Genomic DNA, 19,158 nt, shown 5'->3' with positions numbered 1-19,158 from the left:
GTTTTTTACTCCACCCTCATCTTTCTTCTTCCCTAATAATGATGATGGTTCATTTGTGTCTGGTAGAGCTGTTCTCCCCAGGCCCTGAAGCAGAACTTTTGTTATGCTCCCTGTAGGGTGAGAGAATTTCTCCATTGCAAAATTATAACCTGCCTACAACACTCTCTCTCTCTCTCTCTCTCTCTCTCTCTCCCAAATGCTCTCCACAATCCCATCCTAAATGCAAATGCACAATTTTCTTACCCCAAAAGAAAGTTTTCCCAAACTAATTCTTGCGACCCTTCTTTATCCCTTCTCCCCCAAAGGAGTCTTGTTAGGGTATTTGTCGAAGTCTTTTTAAAAGTCTTAAACAAATCACAACGTGGCTACAGCTACATACACTGCATACAAATAAATCATGTCAATTGGTTTGAGATTTTCTTTAACAGCTTTCTTTCTTTAACAAATGCTGATTTGTCGCTGTCATATCACATGTACAGTAGAATCTCAGAATTACAAACACCAGAGTTATGAACTGACCGGTCAACCACACACCTCATTTGGAACCAGAAGTATGCAATCAGGCAGCAGCAGACCCCCCCCCCCCCCACAAAAAAAAAGGCAAATACAGTATAGTACTGTGTCAAACGTAGACTACTAGGAAAAGCAGCATTTTTCTTCTGCATAGTAAAGGTTCAAAGCTGTTAAGTCATTATTCAATTGTAAACTTTTGGAAGAACAACCATAACATTTTGTTCAGCGTTACGAACAACCTCCGTTCCCAAGGTGTTCGTAACTCTGAGGTTCTACTGTATGTAAGCAGTTGAATAGTTCTATTATAATGGCCATTTTAGTTAATTTAACTATTGCTGTATTACTATTTTGCTGCTCTGTACTTCCCAGGATCATCTAATACCTTTTAAGTAACTTAAGTTCATTTGCTACCCTGTAGTTCAGTCAGAAGTGCTGGGTGTATACCATCTGGTCCTGGTGACCTGTTGCCTTTAAAACTTGTTCCAGAACCATCTTCTCTTGACACTTTAGTTTCTGGCAGTACTTTTTCTTTATTACCTGAAAAAGTAGATTCTGAATAGTTATTTCCCCAACATCTTGTATTTGAGGACTGATGTAAAGAAATAACTTTAGTTTCTCTGCAATATTCTTGTTTTTCTTAATTGCTTCCTATGCTCCAGTAGACTCAGCAGTGTTTTTGCTTCTAAATAGGCTTAAAGATTGCTTTGTTTATTTTTATGAAGGACATAAAATTAGGAGGCTTTTGGTTACTTGCTCTTCAAAATTACTCTTAACTTCAAATTTCCACCTTACATTTTACTTGCTATAATTTATATTCCTTTCTGTATCCCTCACTAGTGTTGCATTTCCATTTTTTGGTAGGATACAGGGGTAGGTCTACATTGCAATTAAAGATCCATGGGGCAGCTGCCATAGGCCCTTCTGCTGACTCAGATTCATGGGGCTCGGGTTGCAGGCCTAAAAATTGCAGTGTAAACATCCAGGCTCAGGCTGGAGTCTGGGCTCTGAAACCTCATGATGGGAGTGGGTTTCAGACCCATGCTCCATTTGAGCCCAAATGTCTGTATTTAGTCCAGCAGCCTTACCTGCCCAAGTCAGTTGCTCTGAGCGCTGAGGCTCAGTGCACCGGATTTTTTATTGCAGTATAGACGTACCCTGGTTTAGTGCAAATCTTGAAATCTTGCCTTTAGTTATGTTCTGCTCTAGCCTCAGAAACAAAAGAAATGAAGGTCAGTAAAATGGCTGTGGAGGATGACACCAAGGAGAGCTTTTTTTTCTTTTCACCTAGCTGTTGAATCGTTAGTTCTTCCCCATGGGAAAGATACCAAATGAAAAAATATTTCTGCCAGTAGCTAATGCTGAGCTCCGTAAACTGCCTAACGATAACTGTGGAAATCTGCCTCCAAGGTGGCCTCCAGCTTAGTCTCCATTTCTAGCAAATCTCTATTCCATTGAGGTCACAATGATGAAGATTGGGACAGAAAAATGCAAAAGCAACAGTGAGTCAGATTGTGTGCACATGATGTATGAAGAACCAGAGGAAAAGTCTTGGATGGTAAAGTCAAGAAAGCATTTCAGGTTGCAAGCCTGTTACTTAGGCTAACCTTGTGCATTCCTTTGATCTCATTTTTTATTACATTTTTTCATGGTGGTGGTATAGAAATGTCTTGCATAAAAATGTTGATATTAATCTTTACAGAGATAAAATGTTGCATTTTATAAAATGTCTACTTTTTGGTTTAGCACACAGATCAATAATAAATTTTCAACACAATTTAAATTGCTGTTACCTATCTTCTCTCCTTAAGGGGACCAAATACTGTTTTCTTTGTGAATGCAGTCTTTATGCTAGGCTGAAGCTGGTCTGGTCTGTGCTGCAAGGGAAATATTTTTGGATTGGAGTTCTGGGAATCATAGGGTCTGCTTACTCTAGACCTGGAATGTGTCTTCTGCTCATACACAAAATTCACCAAGATGTTGGGACCATCCTACGGTTTTTACACCACTTTGCATTTAGTTTACATACAGTCTCTGCTTGCACCTGTTCAGTCTCCACTAGTATAGACAGTTGGTGTAGCAGCTGCACTGGTATAGCCAGTCCTCCTCCTAGCTCCATCTCATAATACTGTGTCCTACTATTCAATGACACTTCAGTTCAAGGGCTGCCCAGTACTATCGTCCATTTAATTTCCCCCTTTCATTTTTTTCAGTGGATCTGACAATACAGGGGAATTTATTTATTTTGTATTAACTGTGGACAGGAACCCCCTTCTCCATTTCAGGAATTCTAACTGCAACCAAGGTGTGGTGTTGCTTGGGAAATTGGTGCGAGGACATTAACTGAAAATTTCCTAACTTTCCTGAATTTTTCAACCTTCACTTGAAAGTAATCGATTTCTTTTGTTACATGGCGCACTCGTACAAGCACCCTTTACCTCAGGTTTCAGGTGGGGAAACAATTTTGGGGTTTTAGTGTACCCTCCTTCCTTCCTGTTGAGTGCTGTAATTAATTCATGTTATAAGTTAAGAAGATCCTAAATTAAACTCAAAGAAAATATTATTCGAGTTCTCTTAAAATATGCATGAACTCCATTTATACAAATGCTATAACCATTGTACAGAAAAATGATAAAACAATTATAACTGTGACCATTCACCTCCAAAAGGCTAAATTCTTTCTATTCGGTACATTTTTCACATAAATGACATTTATTAATCAAAACCATTAGCTTGTAGTTCTCATCTGTTCCTTAGCACGGTCAGAAATAAACAGTAAAAGGCTTATTCTAACCACTATAATGATGCACTCAAATCCAATGGGGGGGAAGGAGGGAGAGGGAAGTATTTTGTGCTGAAGTTATACGATTACTTTGTAATACTTCCTAGGGTCAGGACATTTTTTTTATCTTTAATGTATCTCATATAGGTTTCTGGGTAGACTAGATTATTTTGCTTTATTCTGCAGTCAGAGAACCTAGTGAAAAGAAAAGGAGTACTTGTGGCACCTTAGAGACTAACCAATTTATTTGAGCATAAGCTTTCGTGAGCTACAGCTCACTTCATCGGATGCATACTGTGGAAAGTGTAGAAGATCTTTTTATACACACAAAGCATGAAAAAATACCTCCCCCCACCTCACTCTCCTGCTGGTAATAGCTTATCTAAAGTGATCACTCTCCTTACAATGTGTACGATAATCAAGTTGGGCCATTTCCAGCACAAATCCAGGTTTTCTCCCCCCCCGCCTCCCCCAAACCCACTCTCCTGTTGGTAATAGCTTATCTAAAGTGACCACTCTCCTTACAATGCGTATGATAATCAAGGTGGGCCATTTCCAGCACAAATCCAGGGTTTAACAAGAACGTCGGGGGGGGGGGGCAGGAAAAAACTAGGGGAAATAGGTTACCTTGCATAATGACTTAGCCACTCCCAGTCTCTATTCAAGCCTAAGTTAATTGTATCCAATTTGCAAATGAATTCCAATTCAGCAGTCTCTCGCTGGAGTCTGGATTTGAAGTTTTTCTGTTGTAATACCGCAACTTTCATGTCTGTAATCGCGTGACCAGAGAGATTGAAGTGTTCTCCAACTGGTTTATGAATGTTATAATTCTTGACATCTGATTTGTGTCCATTTATTCTTTTACGTAGAGGCTGTCCAGTTTGACCAATGTACATGGCAGAGGGGCATTGCTGGCACATGATGGCATATATCACATTGGTGGATGTGCAGGTGAACGAGCCTCTGATAGTGTGGCTGATGTTACTAGGCCCTGTGATGGTGTCCCCTGAATAGATATGTGGGCACAGTTGGCAACGGGCTTTGTTGCAAGGATAGGTTTCTGGGTTAGTGGTTCTGTTGTGTGGTATGTGATTGCTGGTGAGTATTTGCTTCAGGATGGGGGGCTGTCTGTAGGTAAGGACTGGCCTATCTCCCAAGATTTGTGAGAGTGCTTCAGGATAGGTTGTAGATCCTTAATAATGCGTTGGAGGGGTTTTAGTTGGGGGCTGAAGGTGACGGCTAGTGGCGTTCTGTTATTTTCTTTGTTAGGCCTGTCCTGTAGTAGGTGACTTCTGGGAACTCTTCTGGCTCTATCAATCTGTTTCTTCACTTCCACAGATGGGTATTGTAAGAATGCTTGATAGAGATCTTGTAGGTGTTTGTCTCTGTCTGAGGGGTTGGAGCAAATGCGGTTGTATCGCAGAGCTTGGCTGTAGACGATGGATCGTGTGATGTGGTCAGGGTGAAAGCTGGAGGCATGTAGGTAGGAATAGCGGTCAGTAGGTTTCCGGTATAGGGTGGTGTTTATGTGACCATAGTTTATTAGCACTGTAGTGTCCAGGAAGTGGATCTCTTGTGTGGACTGGACCAGGCTGAGGTTGATGGTGGGATGGAAATTGTTGAAATCATGGTGGAATTCCTCAAGTGCTTCTTTTCCATGAGTCCAGATGATGAAGATGGCATCAATATAGCGCAAGTAGAGTAGAGGCGTTAGGGGACGAGAGCTGAGGAAGCGTTGTTCTAAGTCAGCCATAAAAATGTTGGCATAGTGTGGGGCCATGCGGGTACCCATAGCAGTGCCGCTGATTTGAAGGTATACATTGTCCGCAAATGTAAAATAGTTATGGGTAAGGACAAAGTCACAAAGTTCAGCCACCAGGTTAGCTGTGACATTATCGGGTATAGTGTTCTTGACGGCTTGTAGTCCATCTTTGTGTGGAATGTTGGTGTAGAGGGCTTCTACATCCATAGTGGCCAGGATGGTGTTATCAGGAAGATCACCGATGGATTGTAGTTTCCTCAGGAAGTCAGTGGTGTCTCGAAGGTAGCTGGGAGTGCTTGTAGCGTAGGGCCTGAGGAGGGAGTCTACATAGCCGGACAATCCTGCTATCAGGGTGCCAATGCCTGAGATGATAGGGCGCCCAGGATTTCCAGGTTTATGGATCTTGGGTAACAGAATATTCCAGGTTGGGGTTTCAGGGGTGTGTCTGTGCGGATTTGATCTTGTGCTTTTTCAGGGAGTTTCTTGAGCAAATGCTGTAGTTGCTTTTGGTAACTCTCAGTGGGATCAGAGGGTAATGGCTTGTAGAAAGTGGTGTTGGAGAGCTGCCGAGCAGCCTCTTGTTCATATTCTGACCTATTCATGATGAAACAGCACCTCCTTTGTCAGCTTTTTTGATTATGATGTCAGAGTTGTTTCTGAGGCTGTGGATGGCATTGTGTTCCACACGGCTGAGGTTATGGGGCAAGTGATGCTGCTTTTCCACAATTTCAGCCCTTGCACGTTGGCGGAAGCACTCTATGTAGAAGTCCAGTGTGCTGTCTTGACCTTCAGTAGGAGACCACCTAGAATCCTTCTTTTTGTAGTGTTGGTAGGGAGGTCTCTGTGGATTAGTATGTTGTTCAGAGGTATGTTGGAAATATTCCTTGAGTCGGAGACGTCGAAAATAGGATTCTAGGTCACCACAGAACTGTATCATGTTCGTGGGGGTGGAGGGATTAATAAATACCACAGCTATGGAAAATATTTGTAATCTGTTGCTGGCGCTAGTGAACGTAGATTAATTTTTAAAAAAATATAAACTTGAAAGCAATACAACTTGATATACTACTTAATAAAACATTAATTGATACTAAAATGAAAAGATGTCACTAATACTAGCACTGTCCTCTTCCTTGTACTGTCCAACAAGAGCTCTTTATTCTGTTGCTATGTCATTGGGTCCTGGATTTACCATGTAGTAAAGGATTTCAGAATTTCAGTCGTCTTAAATATGGGAAGAGAGAGAATGGACAGTCACAAGATTTAATCCAGTGGAAAAGGGGCTATATTGCAAATTGCATATACAGCCCAAGGTTATTTTCCCCGAAGTGAATTTTGGCAGGAGGTACTGAACCCTGTTTGATATTGACATAACTGCTCCCCCTAATTTAATATTAATCTGTAGATGTGTGTATATAATACATATGTACATACTAACATAAAAATAATATAACAAAGCTGCATTCTGTTTTTTGTGTAACTCAAGCATTTTAAAAATTCTGGATGTAGGACATGTTAGTTGGTCTCATTGTCATGACAGGTATTCAAAATCAGCCTTATGTGGGTCCCAGGTTTCAGCCTTAATTATGGAGACATTATTGTTCTTTTCATAATAACAATATGATTGTCAATCAGCATTTATGTGTGATTGTGTCATGCTGCTTGCATAACTTATACTGTGCGTGAGAAGATGATGGTGAGGTGTTTGCTGGTCTTTACACTTTACGGACGTGTTTAAAAAGAAGGCACTTGGGCATCTTTCAAAGTAACTACTTTATTTCTCTGCACATTTGTATGAACAATCTACTAAGTTTACCTTCTAAGAGTTTGCAGAAAGTGGGCATTTTTAAAATTTTTGAAGCTATTGTGGAATTGAAAATTAACCTTATAAGAGAGATTTTAATTATGGAGAAATTTTCGTCTCTCCATAATGCATTTTATATGAAAATTGCTCCCATATAGTGGTTTTCTCTGTCAAGAGGGCTGATGCACACAATTTTGTCTGCTTTGGTGACAAATATTATTGTACTTCATGGCTTCTTTTGTCAGCTACAGTGAGGGAGAATATCCCCTCCAGCCCCAAATAATGGCACTTGCTCAATTATTTTACTAATCTTGCCCTTCTTTGTGAGATGACCTTTCCATGAGACCAGCCAGAACTTGTCTAGCAGGTCACTTTATACTCTATTTAATTTGTTGTTTGTGTTTTATTTTAGCCGCTAGATGTAGCTGAAAGAGTAAGTTTACTTCAATTTGGATTATTCGTATATGAGTAGGTTTTCTTCCTAAAACAATCATTTTCATCTCTTGATAACGTCTAGTGTCCAAAATATTCTTCAGGTGTGGAGGTGATTCTGGATCTTCCTCAAAAAGTAATGGGAACATTACAATTTTCCATGCATTAAAATATTGTCTCCATAAGGCTCATTTCATTCTCTAATCATCAGATCTGGAACGTTTGTAACTCCCATGTTTGTGTTTGATTGATTCAGATACCAACATTTCAAAAAGTAATCCAATTTAGCACACCAGAAATCATGAGAGCCAAAAAAGTTGATTCTTCTAGTCTGAATATCATTGAGTTCTTAGCTCACCAATGTTTCTTCTTGTAGTTCCTACAGGAATCTTTCTTTGAGAGAGAGCCATCTTCTGTATGCTTTAATGCTCTGCTCACAGTTATCTCGTTGACAAGGCAAAGATCCAAGAATTCAGTTATATTCTGATGAAGTTTATCATCTTCACAACTTAGTTCACTGGGCAGAGTTGAGACTATGAGAAATTCTTTGTGAAGAATGCAGTGAGATATTGTTACTGTGATAGATTTTTCACTAATGACACAAATCCCTTTACGTTTTCTGTTATCAGAACTACTCTGGGCAGATGGCAACATATTTGGGCCAGAGAAATGTTTGTTCTTACAGATAGCTATTTGTCATAACAATGGTTGACTCCATTTGTTCATTCTGGCTCTCCTTTCTAGAGAACTGCTGTTGGAGAGCATCTGTGTCCACAAAGCAAATGATTCAAATAGACTCATAGAATTTAAGGTCAGAAGGGACCATCATGATCATCTAGTGGAACATGCCCACTTATGGTTGTTGACTTACTCAGTTGATTTCTTATAGCATCTCGGTGTTCTCTGTTGTCGTCAGTAGATGTGTATTCAATCCACCCAGTTTATTGATCTTGGACAATGGAACTCTACCAATATCTTTGGTTATATTAGCTGCCAGAATCACTTTAAGTGTTTTTTTTTTCATATCGGTAAGGAAAGCATCTCCAATGTGAGAATTTTTCCCTTTGCAATGAAGTGGGCAAGAAGGGAAACTTGGTTTTGATGCTTCATCAGGCTCTTTCTGCTGAGTTGTATGTCCGTGTGGACCGATGAGTACAAATGAAACAAAGATTAAAAATATTTCACGTCTCTGCAACCCCTTCCCCCCAAAAAAAGATTATAAAACGTTGCACTTTATTTTGGACCATCACATGGTTTGACAGCTTCTCACCACATGGTCTATATGCTATGTGGAAATGAAGGCCTAACAGTGGTCATTATACTGTGTTTACTATACTGTGTCTCTTGAAATTCTTTTCTTCAAGTCACTAGACGTCATGAAGTCATCCACTTCCTTTTCTAAAATCTAATTTATATAGGGCAACAGCCTTCACTCGGTTTTAGGATTCAGTTTACTTACTTGAAATAAAGATCTGTTGCACATGTCATTTTTTGTACCAACAGTTTGTCTAAAATAAAACCTGTCTTTAATCCCACACAAGCAAAAGCAGCATGATCTTCATCTATAACTATCTGGAATAGAGTCAGAATGCTAGATAGGTACTGATACTTAATTTTCTCCCAAGACTCAAAATCCAAATATTCCTAGCATCCAAGGCAGCTGTGTCCAAACAAAATGAACTGTCTGTGTTGTTGCAACCATGTGTGTCTGTTGCCAAAATTCTCTCTGTAGGTGCAAGGAATGAAGTGGAGAGAATGTTGCTCCCCAAGTCAAAGTGCTCCGCCAACTTCAGCAGATATACTGACCCTTCCCTCCCACAAATGGCCATGGAGGATGAGAATTAAATATGATGAAATGGAATTGTGCCACAGCATAAACTTGACTTTTTCATTGGTTATAACTTTACTGTTCTGTCTCACAGAACTTGAATGTTGTTCCGAACCTAAGCTTTGCTGATCATAAATTGAGAACTAGTGCCCTAAAATGCTGCCAAGATTCTCAAGATTACCTTTAATAACCCATGCAATATGGTATAAAAACAGGTTAAAGTGTTCTCTCCCTCCCCTTTATATTTCATCATAAAAAGAGGAATTGTATGTCCCAATAGTCTAGTGGGGCACAGACTCCCAAAATCTTGGGGCACTGTAGGACATTATTGTTGCCTACCCTCTTTGCTCTTTCATTCTCTTCTGTGTATTGTGGGATTGCTGCTCATTGCTCATGTATTGTTGGGTTCACTCCTCTCTTGATTGCTTCCATTGCAATGCTCATTGCTTATAATACATGCATAAATGGATATCCAGTGGGATATCATAAGCAATACTTTTATACTTGATGTGAGAGTATTTTGGGGAAGTGGAGTGAACCTAGACAGTATAGTGTGGGATTTGGTGACAAAATACTATTTGTACTATGTACCACTGAGCTGTGTAGATCTTTCCAGAGCATAAGAGTGATATAAGCTGAGAAAATTAGAATAATAAAACTGAATAGACCACCTGTGTTTAACTTTGCAAGCCTTTTGGTAAATGGGTGTAAATTTTTTTTTACCTCAGAAAAGTACCAGACTATCATCTGAAGAGGTTAAGTAAACAAAATTCATAAGTATTTAGAATTTGTAATGAAATTTACCATTCATTCTTACAATGTAATCCATGGCCTACTAGTCTGTGTAGCATAATTCATGGCATCAAAGCTTACCCCAAGCTAGTCCTTGAGGTCTGCAAGAAGGCCCTAGAGGGATGGAGGTGAATAAAATAGCACTGGAGGGTATATTTCTAAAATAGGCTTTCTTTCTGCAATATCGATTCACTGCTGTTCCAAAAATTGTCACTTATCCAGTGAATAGAAGTTAAAGCTATTAAAATCTGCAGTGTTAATTTCAGCTCCACTGAAATCAAAACATACAAAAAAAACCTATTATATTTGCTCTTGTGTTGCTGACACTGAAGTCAATGAAACTTTATCCTTGCAGAGATTTGTGCCTGGTTCTTACCTCCCATACATCAGGGTAAATCCGGTGTGAAGTTTTGCTGGTGTAAAACAGATATAAATCAGAAGAGAATCCAGGCCCTTTTTCTTTAAGACTTAATAAGATTTTATTTCAACCTTCCTTACATGTTTGGCTATTATTGAGTATTTAAAATACATTATTCTGTAGGAATAGGTTTACTGTTTACCTTAACAAACTGGCCATTTTTAAGTCTCAATCAGCAGTAGTTTTCTTGGTTTTCCAGCTTGTCAGCAAAATAACTAGTTCTGTTTTGATGTTTCACAAGCTGTTCGTTCTTTGCAGCCTGAAAGTAATTCTAGGTGGTGGTTTCCCTATATGTAATTTACTGTAATGAATTTTTCAAAATTCAGTGCAAACTGCTTACCTCCATGATGTTCCTAGCTTCGATTAAGCCGAGAAGGATGAATAATGAGAAGAATAACCAAGCTGTTATACTTCTCATGTCATTCCTGAGCTTACAGTACAAAACAGCGATAGCTAACATGGTCTTTTTTAATACACTGGGGTTCATTCGGATATCTGGAATCTACACTTTATGCTTTCAAAGAATGCTGATGAGGTTTTGAATCTGACTGTACTAGATTGTGATCCTGGTACATCAGAAATATTTTGCAGCCATAATTTTAAGGTACACACTACTTTGTTTTAAAACCATAGATGTGTATGTCTGACCATTTATTTTTACTTCCATGTTGTAGTTTTATTTGGTGGAACTAGACATTAAAAAGTCTGTGTTTTTTGGTGTGTTCACAGGCGAGTTGTGTAACCTCATAACTCTGGATGTAGCGCACAATCAGCTTGAACATCTTCCAAAGGAGATTGGAAATTGCACACAAATCACCAACCTTGACTTGCAGCACAATGAGCTCTTGGACCTACCAGAAACCATAGGTATGTGAAGGTGGGGTTGGGGAGAGAAATCACAGCTTTTCAAATGTTCAACTCACTGAACAATAAGAATATAAAATCTAAGAATAAAACATGGCCCATAACTATAGAAGGGATAGGAATTTTGTTGTGGGCATTTTCACTATCAAGATCCCAAAGGGATATACGCTTTCTAAAAATGTAAACTCTCTCAAACCCAGGCGCTGTTAATCCTAACTACTATAAGGGGTGGGCTACACTTGAAAATTAGGTCAACCCAGCTAAGTTGCTCAGGGGTGTGAAAAATCCACACCCCTGAGTGACAGATTTAAGCCAAACTAAGTCCCCTTCTTGACCTTGCTAGGTCAACAAAAGAATTCTTCCATTGACCTAGCTACCACCTCTTGAGGTTCTCACATTGGTGTAAGTAGTGTCTACACTACAGCTGTGTTGCTATAGCATTTTAAGTGGGAACGTACCCTGAGAAGTGTGGCCTAAACATGAGGCTGAGAACAAGCAACTCCTGGGTTCTAAACCTGGCTCTGACACCACCATTTTCTGTGGTCTGGGGCAAGTCACTTAACCTCTGTCTTAGATTTCCCATTTATAAAATAGGAATACTGTTTGCTTATCCACCACATAGTGAAGTTGAGTAGTGAGTAGTTCATGTTAATAAATCTATTTGTAGATGAATGGTGCTACATAAGTGCTAAAAATTATTAGTTTAAGGATAAAGAGCTGGGGGTTGTATTTCAGTGTTTGCTTTGAATAGAGAAAAATAGGAAAGACTTACAGAATCAGTTTCAAGTACTAATTTATTCTTTGTATTTTCTACTTTTTAAAAATATAATTTGAAAATCCACTTCAAGTTCCCAAACTTACTATCACTCTCAGTAAAATACAGGTTTTCATGTTGGGATTGGGAATAAGAGTACCGCAATAAACTGGTTCTTCCCTAGTTGGCTTCAGAAGCTCATATAGGACTGCATAGGTGAGGACTTTTCTTATTTAATTAAATCTGTGTTGAACAGATGGTGGAATAAAACAAATTGTTTAAAAAACACAGCCCATCATGGTTGTAAGCTCTTTCAGCTTAAATAAAAGACAAAACTGCACCACTTAGGGCAACATCTAATGTTAATAGAACATTTCATTATTATTTTTATATATATGATGGGGAAATAAATGGATGAGGGGGCAGAAGACTGAAGAACCATTTAGATAGACACCAACTATTTTTTAGCAGCAGATTGTTGACCGTGAAGATATTGGGCCTTTTTACCCAGAGAGCTCTACCTGAATTGAGTTTATATGGATGAAATACCCACTGTTGCTGAATTTCATCTTCTCCAGTTAATTTTATGTTTAGAAACTGGGAGACCTCTTTCCAGCTGGAATTTGCATCCGATTGCACAATTTGTACGCATAGCTCTAACTTTAACTCCTTTGTCAAGATTGGCAGCGTCACTACCAAAATAGAATTGTCCTAACTTCAGTCTACAGGTGTACTGCACTATCTTTGTTCATGTCCATCAGATTTTGTAAAGCGTCAGTCTACATTAAGGAGGTAATTAGGATTTTGGAAAGGTCAAACCTTGAGTCTTCAAAATGGATAAGGGCTAGAGTTTTACAAAAAAAAGTGCTGTCAAAGTGATTTAGAATTGGAGGGCATTTAGAGAGAGGCAGAAAAACGTTTCAGGGGCTGCAAGGATTGATTTATTTCAAAGATTAAAAATAGCAAATACAGGTAGCCTAGTTAACTAAAGAAACTAAGGGTACACACATTTACAAATATCTGAAGGTTATAAACACCAAGAAAACGACAGGAACTAGGATGGTACAAGAGTTAGAACTAGAGAGTCACATACTTTGTGGCTTCTGTAGGCTGAGCTCATTTGGCAAACCAGGGGGTCCTTATATTCCTTCATCTCCACCCACACACCAAGCTCCCTGTGTATCACCATCCCATTCTCCTCTGTTTCAGAGATTCCTTGCAACTTTCCCCACCCCCTCATGCCTGGGGCTCTGTATCCGACACCCTCCCTCCCCCATCATGATGGGGCTGCATGTGCACCCCTTGCCCCCTGGCAGGAGTTCTGTCTTCCACTTCCCCCCCATGCTAAGGGTTCTGTGTAGTCCCTCCATTCCAGCCTCCCTTCCCCTCAATGCCAGGGACTGTGTGCACTCCCTCCGGATCTGTTGTTTTCTTTCTTGCTGGGAGAGAAGTCACTTAGGCTGTGTCTATGCTGTGTACCTTACAACGATGCTGCTATAAGGTACGCCGTGTAGCCACTCTTTGCTAGCAGGAGCGCGCTCTCTTGCTGGCAAAATAAAACCATCCCTGACCGACAAAAGTTAACACCACAACTGCAGTGTAGACAGTCTTGGGCTGTCAACATGTTAAACTCTATTGGGAATCTGGGCAGAGCTCAGGGCTTAGCTACACTTGCAAGTTAGAGCGCATTAAACCAGCCCCGGGCGCCCTAGCTCGCTACCCGTCCAAGCTGGCAAGGCACATACAGTGCTCTGACTCCACAGCTAGAACGCTCCTGGTACTCCACCTCAGCGAGAAGATTAACGCTTGCTGCGCCTTGGTTTAAACGCCTGGGTGTCGGTGTGAACGAGGTGTTGCATTACTGTGCTCTGATCAGCCTCCGGAAATGTCCCATAATCCCCTTAAGTCAAGTGGCCACTCTTGTCATTGTTTTTGAATCGCTGCAGGAATGCGGATATGCCCTTTGAAAGCTCCGTTTCAGACAGCTGGCTACTTATCTGCTCTGAGACAAAACAACCATTAGTGTGGAATGCTGTGTGTGAGAGGGGCGGGGAGCGGCAGGAGGGTCTGCTGAACTTACAAGACAACATGCTGACATGCTTTCAGCCCCCCAAAAACCCACCCTCTTCCCCCCACATACACACAACACGCTCCTTGTCACACTCCACCCCACTCCCCCATTTGAAAGGCACGTTTCAGTCACTTGCATGCTGGGAAAGCTGCCCATAATGCACCACTCCCAATGCTGCTGCAAGTGCTGCAAATGTGGCCACGCCAGTGCGCTTGAAGCTGTCAGTGTGGACAGACTGCAGTGCTTTCCCTACTGCGCTCTCCGAAGCCTGGTTTAATTCAAAGTGCTCTGCAAGTGTAGCCATGCCCTAAGATAGGAGTATTGTTATGCTGGAAGGCATTAATGTGTTCTATCCACCAATTGTTTGATCTGTAGGCCATTGCAGAGGTGCTTGAGGCTGTGGCAGTACTAAACAGATGGCCACATGGCCAATGGGTCAATGGGTCTCCATTTTTCCCTTTTCAGTTTCTGAGTTTTCCCAAAATCAGTAGGGTTCTGGTCATTGATACCTAGAATGTTCCCTGAAATTTTGGAATTCGTCAGATGCAGTATTAAAAAGTTATCGAGTTACAAACAGAGAAATGCCTTGAGTATATGGCCTTGCAATCTCAGCTAAATTAGAGCATCAGATTAAATTAAGGCCTCAATCCACCAAAGACATAGGCAGGTATTTAAATTTAAACACATTAGTAATCCTATTTAAATCAGTCTGTAAAGTTAAGCAAATGCCTAAATGCTTTGGAGGATCAGGGTCTCAGACAGGAAAATTAGGAAAAGTTCCTGACCAGTGAGAATTATAGGCATAATCTCCAAGCGAGAGGGTAGAAACCTCATATCCTAAAACATGTGAAGCTAGGCTAGACAGAGCACTAGAAAATGTACTGCATGAAACAATTCTGCATTACCAGAGGATGGTTAAGATGACCTAGGCCTTGTCTACATGAGAAAGGTGCACTTGTTCATCATAAGTTGTTTTTTAAAACAGTGCAAATCCCTATATAAACACTTGTTTCAGAATAAGAGCAGTTCTTCAGTTTATTAAATTGATTTGAAATTGATTTAAGATAAACCAAAGTAAGTGTACATGAAGACTTTTGAAGTAGTTTAACTAAATTGCTTTAAAATCACACCTTAAGTTAAACTGGTTCAACTTTTTTGTGTAGATAAGCACTTAATATGCTCTCTAACTTATGGTTTCTGTGAATTCCTAGTATTTTTCCCATAGACCTGCTCTTTTGTAGTGGAAACACATAGGAATCAGGAAACCTGGATTTTGTTCCTGGCTCTGCTACTGACTGGATGTGACCTTGGGAAAGTCACATAAGTGCTCTGTGCCTAACTTTTCCCCCTTTGTAAAAGGAAAAAAATATATATTTGCCTATGTAAAACACTTTAAGATAATGAAACATGTTCTGTAAGCCTAAGTATTATTTCTCCACTACTACGGGTTATGTCTTTTTACCAGCAATGTTTTCTGGTGTTTCTCAAAGCTATTATATTTATCATTTTCCTGTTTGGTGGACTTTTTTGTGGGAGAGGGCTCTGTCCGTTTCTTTTTAAAAAATATATGAATGTTTCAGGAAAAATAGTGGGTTTTTTTTCCCCCTTTCCGTTGCTCTTCTTTGTAGCTACACCTCTGTTCCTTAAGTATGTGGCCAGTAAACAGTTGCTACTGTCAGGTTTCAGAGTAACAGCCATGTTAGTCTGTATTCGCAAAAAGAAAAGGAGTACTTGTGGCACCTTAGAGACTAACCAATTTATTTGAGCATAAGCTTTCGTGAGCTACAGCTCACTTCATCAGATGCATCCAATGAAGTGAGCTACATCCGATGAAGTGAGCTGTAGCTCACGAAAGCTTATGCTCAAATAAATTGGTTAGTCTCTAAGGTGCCACAAGTACTCCTTTTCTAGTTGCTACTGTTTGATTTTAACTTTTTTTTTATGTGTGCGCGCCTAATATAGTACCTTTATCTTGTTGTTTTATTTTTGCACTTTCTACCAATAAATGCTCTTCTAATTGACATCAAATATGCTTCAAAGATTTCTACACAAAATTTCTAGAAATTTTAACTGACATATAAATTCCAGAAAATGAGCTTGGATATCTTAAAGTTCCTTTCTTCATATCACCCTAATAGAATCTTGTCATTTAGTACTTCTAATGTATTTGTGATTCTCTAGCCTTAAGTATGTGGTTCATTCTTTAGAAAGAATTAAAGTAAAATAATGTATTCATTCTTTTTTTTAGCCTTTGATTTAGTCAGTATAAAGACTGTTAAAAGGTTTCTGAGTCAAGTTATATTTAAGATAAATTTCTTTCTACCTTAGCAGCTTGATGGAAACTATTTGTAAGGGTTAGTAGCAGCTTACCACCTAGAGAACTATGGAAAGAATTGTCTCCAATTAAATGGGCTAATACCTATGTGTTATACCTGAACACCTTCCCTTGCCACGTAGCTGTTCTAGGCCATTAGTGTTAATTTCTATGCAAAATATTGATTACACTATATTGAAAGATCTGTTGAAAGGCAATCATTACTTACTTTAGAATAGGCTACATGGAAAGACCATGCTTACAGAAGATAGTCTTAAGAGGATATGAAAGAGTCACACAACTTTTAGATAATCAGTTTATAAGTTAACAGGAGTGGGAAAGTACTGGCAATGCAGTTGAAGTAGCTCGGGCCTCTTGTAGGCGTGAGGTTTACTGAAAAAGTGATAGTCATCTTTAGTATGTTGCTGTCAATGAATCAACTCCTCATCTGCCAAAGATAGCTTTTCTGTACATTTTCTTGATAGTTTAACTTTCCCAGTGGCATATTTTTGGCTTTTAAAGGCATTTTTATAGCCTTTTAAAGTTACTTGTGGTCTTTCTCTAAATGTATAGCTGTACCTGCATGGTGCTTATCTCTACAGAACATCAGTGCTTTGCAGCTCTACAGTCTGCCAAGTCAGATGCTGACTAGTGGAAGATAGCATTGCACTGTGCTAACTGTCGTTGATTTTAGTCTGATTATATTTTTCCACCAATGGAAAAAAAAAATCTCTATCAGCCATTATCAGAAAGTCATATATAAGTATTACTGATCGAGGATGAATCTATCATTCAGAATGCATTATTTGTTGCTGTATAAAATAAAGTTCAGAATAAGTCGATTAAGTCCTGGTGGTAGTGGGGGGGGGGGGGGGGGAACGAAACTCCACTGATTGATAATGATCGGCCTACATTTATGCATAGTACAAAAAAGGCAGTCTTAGCCAGTTCAGCAACAGTGGCTTTATTTCTTAGTCATGACGGTTTTGGTACAACATTAAAGCAAGTTGTGGCTTGATTTTTAGATTATAGCTTGTTTTGTGGTTAGAATAGTTCAGTGAGAGAGTTTTAGCATGGAGATAGATGCGGTGAATCGCCTATGGCCTTGGAATCCAAAGTCTGGCTTGCTTTATTTCAGATGTTTGTGTTTTTCTAGGCTGGAGAATTTTCTTTCCAACTTTTGAATCTCTCCTCTTTTTCTTAGCCCCCCCCACCCCCTTTATTTTTCCACTGTGACACTTACCTGGTGGCTGGGTGTGGTGAGTGTTTCTTGCAACATCTACACACTGCCAGGTTCCAGCATGTTTGATGTCTAAGCACTGTTTCACTGATTTAGTCAGTGCAAAAAACTTAGCCAAAGACATCTGTTAATCATAAATATCTAATTTAAAATCAATCTGTTGTTGTAACAATTTATTTTGCCTTTCTAGTTTGCTCAGCCTCTCTCTCTTTCCCCCGACTCCCCCCGGAAACATCTTTTAATGGAATCCTATTTTGTTTATAAGAGGGAAGATTTGTCAAGTTTTCTGTTCACTTGCTGGGTGTTTCTTGGGTAAGAAGCATTTACTGCTTGGTTAGCTAGCTGAGCCTTGTCTTACCGCAGACAGCTTTCTGGGTGTGCTGTAAGATTTCTAATAAAAACAGAAAACTCTAAAGGAATGTTTCCTCACAAATTAATAGTACTGTACGAAGAGTTGCTAGCAAAAGGGCATAATTGTAATGGAGAGTGAAGGGAATGGTAGGGAAGGAACTACGCAACATCCAAGATTAAAAAGGGCAGCAAAGCCAGTTTAGTCACTGTGTATAAGTGTATCATTTTTGTTTCAAGTAACGCTTTCTTCCAAGTGCACTTTTGTACTGTAACAAATGGCAATTTAGATATTAGTTACCAGGAAGTGACCTAATGTCTTGTTCTACAGATATTGGCTTAATGCAGTCATATCAGTATTTTCTGTTGATTGAAAATAGTAAATTACTTTACATGTAGATCACTTCCTGTAAGAAAAATATGCTTTGTGCAATAGCCTAGCATTTTCCGAGTACCATAAAGCAAAAGAGAGAGACAGTCTAGAGTCAAAATGAAAACAATTATGATACAATGTGATTTTTTTTTAACGAGCCAATGTTTTGTGCTGAAGACATATTTGGGAAATATACAGTTTATCTGCTTTTAGTTATGAAGTGCCTTATGCCAACTTGAAGTACAGCTAATGTTAACTTGGGGGAAGCATCCAAAAGAGACATAAAATGAGGTAAAGAACAATTTAGTAGACCTTTGAGGCAGAGGGAAGTAAAGTGTTTAAATTAATTGGCCATCGGACTACAAGTTTTTTTTAAATTGTTCACTCAATACCACATTACAATTATAATTTCTCTTCAGCAAACTTAAATAGTTTCATCCCTAAATGTAAATTTAATAGTTTTCTTATTTTTAAAAAAGGTAAAAAAGTTATCTGAGGGAGAAATTCAACAGGTAACATTAGAATTCAGGTAAGAAATCATTTTAAATTCTTTTTCTATATCTACAAGCTTTCTTACCTACTTCCATCATTCTGCAGTTTTGTACATGTTCTTCTAAAATTTGTTTAGCTTGATCATAGTCAGATATGTCTTATATTTACGAATATTTAGAGCAACAGGCATTTTACTAGGAAAAGAATAGTGAGTTGTAAGTGGAGTAGTGGTAGCTCCAAAATGATTCTTTAATTAATGGCATTAAAAGGTACATTGCTGGACACATTTTCCATTTTCTGATACTGGTGTGATTTCTGAACGATGGTCCAGGAGTAAAAAGAGAGCGAGGTTCTGAAATTAGACTCCATGCCCA

At 39.2% G+C, this 19,158-nt stretch overlaps 1 protein-coding gene across 5 annotated transcripts in view; it reads left to right on the top strand.

Moving 5' to 3' along the window:
* Positions 1-19,158, top strand: part of SHOC2 (SHOC2 leucine rich repeat scaffold protein) — a 107,123-nt gene that overhangs the window by 54,961 nt on the left and 33,004 nt on the right. For all 5 annotated transcript variants that reach the window (XM_073354385.1, XM_073354382.1, XM_073354383.1 and 2 more), the window contains one exon: positions 11,058-11,195. In XM_073354385.1, coding sequence (XP_073210486.1) covers positions 11,058-11,195 — 138 coding nt within the window. The remainder of the gene's footprint in view (positions 1-11,057; positions 11,196-19,158) is intronic.

This window comes from Lepidochelys kempii, chromosome 7 (assembly GCF_965140265.1).
Source record: "Lepidochelys kempii isolate rLepKem1 chromosome 7, rLepKem1.hap2, whole genome shotgun sequence".
In the NCBI taxonomy this organism is placed as follows: Eukaryota; Metazoa; Chordata; order Testudines; family Cheloniidae; genus Lepidochelys; species Lepidochelys kempii.
This window is presented reverse-complemented; position numbering and strand designations above follow the sequence as displayed.